The 10,459-nt window shown below is 44.1% G+C and overlaps 1 protein-coding gene across 1 annotated transcript in view; it reads left to right on the forward strand.

Moving 5' to 3' along the window:
• Window positions 1-10,459, forward strand: part of LOC111970757 (TOX high mobility group box family member 2-like) — a 190,648-nt gene that overhangs the window by 147,094 nt on the left and 33,095 nt on the right. Inside the window, exon 5 of the mRNA XM_070445845.1 lies at window positions 9,673-9,912. Coding sequence (XP_070301946.1) covers window positions 9,673-9,912 — 240 coding nt within the window. The remainder of the gene's footprint in view (window positions 1-9,672; window positions 9,913-10,459) is intronic.

A 10,459-nucleotide genomic window follows, 5' to 3' on the forward strand; every position in this document is an offset into this window, starting at 1 on the left:
AAACACTACTAGGATTGCAGTATGAGTGGTCATACATAGCATTGTTCAGTATGCGTGGCCATACATAGCATTGTCAGTATGCGTGGCCATAGATAGCATTGTCAGTATAAGTGGCCATAATAGCATTGTCAGTATGCGTGGCCATACAAGCATTGTCAGATGCGTGGCCATAGATAGCATTGTCAGTATGCGTGGCCATGAATAGCATTGTCAGTATGCGTGGCCATGAATAGCATTGTCAGTATGCGTGGCCATACATAGCATTGTCAGTATGCGTGGCCATAGATAGCATTGTCAGTATGCGTGGCCATGAATAGCATTGTCAGTATGCGTGGCCATGAATAGCATTGTCAGTATGCGTGGCCATACATAGCATTGTCAGTATGCGTGGCCATGAATAGCATTGTCAGTATGCGTGGCCATGAATAGCATTGTCAGTATTCGTGGCCATGAATAGCATTGTCAGTATGCGTGGCCATGAATAGCATTGTCAGTATGCGTGGCCATACATAGCATTGTCAGTATGCGTGGCCATACATAGCATGTCAGTATGCGTGGCCATACATAGCATTGTCAGTATGCGTGGCCAAATAGCATTGTCAGTATGCGTGGCCATGAATAGCATTGTCAGTATGTGTGGCCATACATAGCATTGTCAGTATGCGTGGCCATGAATAGCATTGTCAGTATGCGTGGCCATACATAGCATTGTCAGTATGCGTGGCCATACATAGCATTGTCAGTATGCGTGGCCATACATAGCATTGTCAGTATGCGTGGCCATACATAGCATTGTCAGTATTGCGTGGCCATACATAGCATTGTCAGTATGTGGCCATACATAGCATTGTCAGTATGCGTGGCCATACATAGCATTGTCAGTATGCGTGGCCATACATAGCATAGTCAGTATGCGTGGCCATGAATAGCATTGTCAGTATGCGTGGCCATACATAGCATTGTCAGTATGCGTGGCCATACATAGCATTGTCAGTATGCGTGGCCATGAATAGCATTGTCAGTATGCGTGGCCATACATAGCAATGTCAGTATGCGTGGCCATGAATAGCATTGTCAGTATGCGTGGCCATGAATAGCATTGTCAGTATGCGTGGTCATGAATAGCATTGCAGTATGCGTGGCCATACATAGCATTGTCAGTATGCGTGGCCATACATAGCATTGTCAGTATGCGTGGCCATACATAGCATTGTCAGTATGCGTGGCCATACATAGCATTGTCAGTATGCGTGGCCATACATAGCATTGTCAGTATGCGTGGCCATGAATAGCATTGTCAGTATGCGTGGCCATGAATAGCATTGTCAGTATGGTGCCATACATAGCATTGTCAGTAGCGTGGCCATGAATAGCTATGTCAGTATGCGTGGCATCATAGCATTCAGTATGCGTGGCCATCATGTTCAGTATGCGTGGCCATACATAGCATTGTCAGTATGCGTGGCCATACATAGCATTGTCAGTATGCGTGGCCATACATAGCATTGTCAGTATGTGTGGCCATACATAGCATTGTCAGTATGCGTGGCCATACATAGCATTTCAGTATGCGTGGCCATACATAGCATAGTCAGGATGCGTGGCCATGAATAGCAATGTCAGTATGCGTGGCCATACATAGCATTGTTCAGTATGCGTGGCCATACATAGCATTGTCAGTATGCGTGGCCATGAATAGCATTGTCAGTATGCGTGGCCATACATAGCATTGTCAGTATGCGTGGCCATGAATAGCATTGTCAGTATGCGTGCCATGAATAGCATTGTCAGTATGCGTGGTCATGAATAGCATTGTCAGTATGCGTGGCCATACATAGCATTGTCAGTATGCGTGGCCATACATAGCATTGTCAGTATGCGTGGCCATACATAGCATTGTCAGTATGCGTGGCCATACATAGCATTGTCAGTATGCGTGGCCATACATAGCATTGTCAGTATGTGTGGCCATACATAGCATTGTCAGTATGCGTGGCCATACATAGCATTTTCAGTATGCGTGGCCATACATAGCATTGTCAGTATGTGTGGCCATACATAGCATTGTCAGTATGCGTGGCCATACATAGCATGTCAGTATGCGTGGCCATAAATAGCATTGTCAGTATGCGTGGCCATACATAGCATTTCAGTATGCGTGCCATAATAGCATTGTCAGTATGCGTGGCCATACATAGCATTGTCAGTATGCGTGGCCATACATAGCATTGTCAGTATGCGTGGCCATACATAGCATTGTTAGTATGCGTGCCATACATAGCATTGTCAGTATGTGTGGCCATACATAGCATTGTCATGTCAAACAGAGAAACAGCATGAGCGGAAGATGGTCTCAATGTCCTCCTTTGGCTGAGAGCATTTTCACACCAATTGTCAAACGCAGTGTGGTTGAATAGTGCCACTATTTTACGTCCCAGACAACACACTATCAATCCCCCTGTTCACACCCTCCCTGATTGGAGCCAACTGTTTGAGAGTGATGTCTCACTGACTCAGATTCACAATTGTTATTGTAAAATCACTGAGCGTTTAATTGAAACAAATTACTTAATAAATAGAACATTATCTCTGCAGCGCTCAGCCATGACAGCTTTAATTAGGGCTGCGTTCGAGACTGATACTTCAACAGCAACAGCAAACACACCTTAGGTAGTAGGGGAGTTGGCCAGCCAGCTATTGGGCCCTCATATCGCCTATGCCCGGCCCCATAATGCCTACCACCCGGCCCTGATACTGCCTACCACCCGGCCCTCATAACGCCTACACCCGGCCTTCATACTGCCTACCGCCCAGCCTTCATACTGCCTACCACCCGGCCCTGATACTGCCTACCGCCAGGCCTACCACCCCGCCTTCAAACTACCTACCACCCGGTCCTCATAACGCCTACCACCCAGCCTTCATACTGCCTACCACCCGGCCCTCATACTGCCCACCACCCAGCCTTCAAACTGCCTACCACCGGTCCTCATAATGCCTACCACCCAGCCTCATACTGCCCACCACCCAGCCTTCAAACTGCCTACCACCCGGTCCTCATAATGCCTACCACCCAGCCTTCATACTGCCCACCACCCAGCCTTCAAACTGCCTACCACCCGGTCCTCATAATGGTCTACCACCCAGCCTTCATACTGCCTACCACCCGGCCCTCATACTGCCCACCACCCAGCCTTCAAACTGCCTACCACCCGGTTCTCATAATGCCTACCACCCAGCCTTCATACTGCCTACCGCCAGGCCCTCATACTGCCTACCACCCAGCCTTCAAACTGCCTACCACCCGGTCCTCATAACGCCTACCACCCAGCCTTCATACTGCCCCACCCGGCCCTCATACTGCCCACCACCCAGCCTTCAAACTGCCTACCACCCGGTCCTCATAAACGACAATGCTATGTATGGCCACGCATACTGACAATGCTATTCATGGCCACGCATACTGACAATGCTATTCATGGCCACGCATACTGACAATGCTATTTATGGCCACGCATACTGACAATGCTATGTATGGCCACGCATACTGACAATGCTATTTATGGCCACGCATACTGACAATGCTATTCATGGCCACGCATACTGACAATGCTATCTATGGCCACGCATACTGACAATGCTATGTATGGCCACGCATACTGACAATGCTATTTATGGCCACTTATACTGACAATGCTATCTATGGCCACGCATACTGACAATGCTATGTATGGCCACGCATACTGACAATGCTATGTATGACCACTCATACTGCAATCCTACCATTCCAATACAATACTACAACGAGCAAATAGTCCATGCTTAGTGACTGGTGGTCCAGTCAATGTTATTTTTCAAAACTAGAGCCATGAAACCTTGTATAGTATTCAATCAATCAGTCAAATGTATTTATAAAGCCYTTCTTACATCAGCTGATGTCACAAAGTGCTGTACAGAAACCCAGCCTAAAACCCCAAACAGCAAGCAATGCAGATATAGAAGCACAGTGGCTAGGAAAAACTACCTAGAAAGGTCRCAACCTAGGAAGAAACCCAGAGAGGAACCAGGCTATGAGGGGTGGCCAGCAGGGTCAAATAATAGATGACCAACAGGGTCAAATAATAATAATCACAGTGGTTGTAGAGGGTGCAACAGGTCAGCACCTCAGGAGTAAATGTCAGTTGGCTTTTCATAGCCGATCATTCAGAGTATCTCTACCGCTCCTGCTGTCTCTAGAGAGTTGAAAACAGCAGGTCTGGGACAGGTAGCACGTCCGGTGAACAGGTCATGGTTCCATAGCCGCAGGCAGAACAGTTGAAACTGGAGCAGTAGCACGATATTAGTATTGGGTATAGAATGGCGGTTGTAACCCCAGGTTAATGGGTTCGATTCCTGGGCCCACCGTTTTATGTAAAATATGCATTGGATTGCATGTGTTATATGTTCATATTGTCTCTGTGTAGCTTTAGCCCTCTAGTTATTGGGTCCTTAATACAATTACACATATGGAGATGATTTGAATAATGTGAATTCATTCTTAGGACAAAAAGTAAGAAGTATCCATTCTCTGTGAAGCTCTAGCTCTCTATTTTCCTTCAATGTGGCATTACAGTTGCAGGTCAGATCTCCTTAGCTAAATCATATGGTGCAGGCAATCCGAGCTGCGACGAAACCATTTCAAAGATAAAGCTAGAGGATCATAAGCTTTCTGATGTCCCGTCATAATTGGAAAGCTTTTGTTATTTGACTCCCATTTCACTATGATGCACAGGATGTGAATACAAAACATGGCAACCATAATAACAGCGGCGAGAGGGGAACAGATTCCACCCAAAGTTTTGTCCTGCTTGCCTTTGCATCACAGTTAGGGTCAGCTGGCTGCTCATTCTGGACGTTGGAGATGCAATATCAAACTGTCTCCCAGCCGTGTGTGTGTGTGTGTGTGTGTGTGTGTCGTGATTTCTTCGTCCGCTTTTCGTTACACTACCTCCGCCAACTTCTTCGACTCGTTCGGTGTGGTGTGAACCATGTGTTGTTGTGTGTGTCTGTGGTGTGTGTGTGTGTGTGTGTGTGTGTGTGTGTGCGTGCGTGCGTTGCGTGGCGTGCGTGCGTGCGTGCGTGCGTGCGTGCGTGCGTGCGTGCGCTGCGCGTGCGTGCGTGCGTGCGTGCGTGCGTGCGTGCCTGTGAAATTGTGGTGTGTGTGTGTGCCTGTGAAATGTGTGTGTGTATGCATACATACATGTGTTTGTGTGACTTCTACATCCAGAAGCGTAAAAGAATAAAGCGAAATTCTCTTTTCACAATGGAGATGGCTAATTTATTACATCATCACCCGTTGCATCATCATTGCCCTATTAGAATAAAGAGAACATGTTGTCTGTCTGTCCTGGGGGGGATGCGAGTCAGACAGTAATGGCCAAATGAAGCCTGTTACCCAGACAGCACCCCCCCACGTACAGCGATGATACCGTTTACGAATTAGCATACAGTACCTATGGCAACAGGCAACCTTTGTGAGATTCCTTCATAATGTTTGTACAGCCATCACCCACCTACTTTATTTAGCTCAGGGTGACTGCTTTCTCTCTCTCTCTCTGAGTCTCTGAAATGGCGAACAGAAAACACTCCAAAACATTTAATAAAAGTGCCTTTAAGATAACCATTTGGTTAGACAACTGTTGGGAGTGTAATTATGTGACTTGTGATCATGACGCATTGCACTAATAGGGTTTCTACATGTACTGTATAGAGGGTCTTGCATTATGGTGTTCATATCTTAATGGCGTGAAATGTAAAAGGTAATACTCTACTGAACAAAAATATAAAACTTAACATGTAAAGTGTTGGTCCCATGGTTCATGTGCTAAAATAAAAGATCCCAGAAATATTCAATGAAATATTTCTCTAAAATGTTGTACACAAATTTGTTTACATTCCTGTTAGTGAGCATTTCTCCTTTGCCAAGATAATCCATCCACCTGACAGGTGTGGCATATCAAGAAGCTGAAGAAACAGCATGATCATTACTCAGGTGTACCTTGTTCTGGGGACAATAAAAGGCCACTCTAAAATGTGCAGTTTTGTCACACAACACAATGCCACAGATTGTGCAATTGGCGTGCAATTGGCATGCTGACTGCAGGAATGTCCACCAGAGCTGTTGCCAGATAATTKAATGTTMATTTCTCTACCATAAGCCGCCTCKAACGTAATTTTGACCTGACTGCAGTTCGGCATCGTAACTGACTTCAGTGGGAAAATGCTCACCTTYGATGGCTACTGGCACGCTGGAGAAGTGTGCTCTTCACGGATGAATCCCGGTTTCAACTGTACTGGGCAGATGGCGTCATGTCGGCCAGCGGTTTGCTGATGTCAATGTTGTGAACAGAGTATGGTKGGGTAATGGTATGRGCAGGCATAAGTATGGACAAYGAACACAATTGCATTTTATCAATGGTMATTTTAATGCACAGAGATATCGTGATGAGATCATGAGGCCCATTGTTGTGTCATTCACCCGCCGCCATCACCTCATGTTTCACCATGGTAATGCACGGCCCCCTGTACACAATTCCTGGAACCTGAAAATGTCCCTGTTCTTCCATGGCCTGCATACTCACGTCACCCACTGATCATATTTGGGATGCTCTGGATTGATGTGTACGACATCGTGTTCAAGTTCTCGCCAATATCCAGCAACTTTGTACAGCCATTGAAGAGGAGTGGGGCATCATTYCACAGGCTGCAATCAACAGCCTGATCAACTCTATGCGAAGGAGATGWGTTGTGCTGCATGAGGCAAATGGTGGTCGCACCAGATACTGACTGGTTTTCTGATCCACACTCCTACTTTYWTKAAGGGRYCTGTGACCARCAGATGCACATCTGTATTTCCAGTCATGTGGAATCCATAGATTAGGGCCTGATGAATTTAGTTCACTTTACTGATTTCCTTATATGAACTGTAACTCAGTAAAATCCCCAAAATGGTTGAGTTTATATTTTTGTTCAGTGTATTAACAAGACGCGTCATGTACTGCTCCTTCATTTTTAGAGGAGCAAATTCAATTTCTTTGAATTGACARCATGCAAAAGAAACGACAGTGTACGTTGTATATGTTTACCTTATAAATGGATGAAACCCCTTAGTTTCAATTGACACGATGCTTCTGCTGTTTACTTCTCAATGTACCTTTTGCTCCCATAATTGCTATTTTCTTGTGTTGGCATGGTTTTGGTGATTGCACAAGGGAATACATTCGATACAGTGTTTGCACACACTATCTGAACCCAGTGCAAGATGTACTAACCGTGGTACATTCATTCAACTCATTTCTCACAAAGAAATATGAAGAGAAGAGAATATATTTTGGAAATGAACTATTTTAAGAGTTTAGATTTGTAATAAATTCACAGTCTGAAGCTCCTGACATGTAGAAATACTACATCATCCTGCTTTCCAAGTGATTGATCAACTAATCAAAATCAGGTTTATAAGGTCATATTTTGTATAATATTACTATCTGGCTTTTATGCCCCATATTTTACATTTGAGCACTCAGCTTTAGTGTAAAAGGAACTAGAATTGAAGCAAATGCTACGAAGAACCAGTTAGAATATGAATAGTTGCAAAATGTGTCTATACTGGATTCCAAACAAATATCATGAATTATTTATGTATGATTGAAAGGGAAATGATTGAGTAGTCTGCTATGGCCTCTTCTTCCTCAAACAATAAGAATTAGATGGGTAATTCCTCTTGTCCCAAGAACCCCGCCACAGTTCCATTAAAGCAGATAGATCCCAATAGGAAACTACAGAGGACCCCTGTACCTTACCACAGATCCCAATAGGAAACTACAGAGGACCCCTGTACCTTACCACAGATAGATCCCAATAGGAAACTACAGAGGACCCCTGTACCTTACCACAGATAGATCCCAATAGGAAACTACAGAGGACCCCTGTACCTTACCACTCTACTACTTTTCTGTTCCACAGGTCTCTTTTGTTTGTTTATATGAAGCATAGTGTGCTCAGATTAAAGGGTGATGGTTTCACCCAGAGGCTGTTGCTATGGAAATAGGTCTGCTGTAGTTATAATAGGCCATTCATGTTTGATTAATTGTTTTTTCAACGCTTCTTGGTTTGTGAAGACCATTAAAGAGCAGCTCCACCGAAAATTGAAAATTAATGGATTTTTTTTCCTTTCTCTTTTTTTGCTAAAGCTATTCACCGTGTTTGAGAAGTGGAGTGATGGTGTTTTGAATTATGATTTGAGGTTGGAAAATACTGTTTTGTGTGGGGTGAGGTTAAAGCGTGGTTATTTGAAATGCAAGAGGAATGTCTTTGTTCAGGCAGCTTTTTGTAAGCTGCTGCCGAGTCAAACAAAAACAATCTTACATCCTGTAAATATTTTGGGGGTTTTCAAAGCAAAGAGTCTGTTAAACATTATATTACCAGTACATTTTATTCTCAGCTACCTACTGGGGCCAATTATGATTACAGCGCTGCAGACCCTTCATCTCAGAGGCTCTACTTGTGTTTATCAAGATCTCATATGCTAGGGCCCCGGCAATTAGATCTTTTTAGCAYAGCGCTAATGTGTAAAGTATTATTTAACTCATGAATGTTTAACAGGGCTTATAAATGCTACTTGATCACTTTCTGATCTGTAAATTGACTAACATTCCCCAGTTATGCTTGTGTTAAGGCCTGCTTTGGTCCGTGTATGTCCTGATAGATGTTGAATGTATTTTATTTTAGATCTATTAGACTACTAAGGGCGTAACTTCATGAGGACTCTCTTTAATCAGTTGAAAGCATGTATCCTCCTTTAGTGGGTCAACTTCCAAAAATGAACTTGGAAGTGCAGTGTTTTTTCTACTTGAATGACCAACCAGAGTAATTTTAGTCTATAGGCTAATGTTCTATGAGCAGAGCTTGTGCTCTGAACCATCCTGGTAGTGGAAATCAGAGTAAACGTTGACCCTGTTGCCACCTGGGGGCCCCAAATGATCCTAAGGATGTCGTACCGTGGCAAGACGCCTCCCACCTCACTTTGAACGTGGTTATGTGATTTATTCAGTTGGGTTTGGAACAGATAGTCTTTGATTGCTGATTGTTGGTGTGATTGCTGGTGTGATTGCTGGTGTGATTTTTGGTGTGATTGTTGGTGTGATTGCTGGTGTGATTGCTGGTGTGATTGCTGGTGTGATTGTTGGTGTGATTGTTGGTGTGATTGTTGGTGTGATTGTTGGTGTGATTTTTGGTGTGATTGTTGGTGTGATTGTTGGTGTGATTAATGATACTGTATGTTGTTCAAGGTCATTTGCACCTCAGCACTAGACTTGACATTCAACACATCAAATCTTGCCTCAAAGCGCAATCAAGATAAAAATGGCCAGAAAAGTGCAATTTAGTGGAGGAACTCATGGTGTATGTTTCAATCGTGACTGAGGAGAGTGGGAAAATCAAGATAAGTTGGCTTCCGACCAGTCCTAAGGAGATCAGTGGGACCAGTGAACCCGGGAACGACACACTCACTTTCTTTGATCTCCTACCTACCGTTTTCCCTCCTTAACGCAGGCGCCAAGTTTTTAGGCAAATTGGGAATATACTGTACAATTGATGAAGTTAAAGTAGTAAAGCTGGTCTTCTTCTCTCACCCAGATCCAGGAGATGACTCGCCACGACGGCTCACATTATGACCTCAGCCGTCACAACCCCCATCTGATAAACATGTCACCTAGGATACTGTCCCATCAGCCCATGAGTGCACTGTCCCAACTGAACTCTCAGGTTGGCCGGAGTGCACTTACCCATGGTTCTCCCTCACCTCCTGGAAGTAAATCAGCCACACCCTCTCCCTCGAGCTCTACACAGGAAGAGGAGATCGATTCCCACCATAAGGTACTGATGTGGCAATGCTTCTTTGATTTCCCGTGCATGCACATAAATCATGCATCACATAAGCCGTGCATCACATAAGCCAGGCATCACATTAGCCAGGCCACATAAGCATATTGATAGCTTGGGACTTATAAGGTTATATCTGCATTTTTTGTCAAAATGTTGTTATTGACATTAGCCTTGTTCTGTTCAATTGTTCTCTACCTTCGGAAAGTATTCAGGCCCCTTGAATTTTTCCACATTTTGCTACGTTACAGCCTTATTCTAATAAAATGGATTAAATAAAATGTTTTCTTCAGCAATCTACACACAAAATACCCCATAATGACAAAGCAAAAACCTTTTTTTTGTTTGCAAATGTATTAAAAATCTAAATCAGAAATACCTTATTTACATAAGTTCAGACCCTTTGTATGAGACTCAAAATTGAGCTCAGGTGCATCCTGTTTACATTGATCATCCTTGAGATGAATCCACCTGTGGTAAATTCAATTGATTGGACATGATTGGAAAGGCACACACTGTCCCTATATTACTGTAGCAAATA

The sequence above is a fragment of the Salvelinus sp. IW2-2015 genome, linkage group LG11, assembly GCF_002910315.2.
Source record: "Salvelinus sp. IW2-2015 linkage group LG11, ASM291031v2, whole genome shotgun sequence".
Lineage (NCBI taxonomy): Eukaryota > Metazoa > Chordata > Actinopteri > Salmoniformes > Salmonidae > Salvelinus > Salvelinus sp. IW2-2015.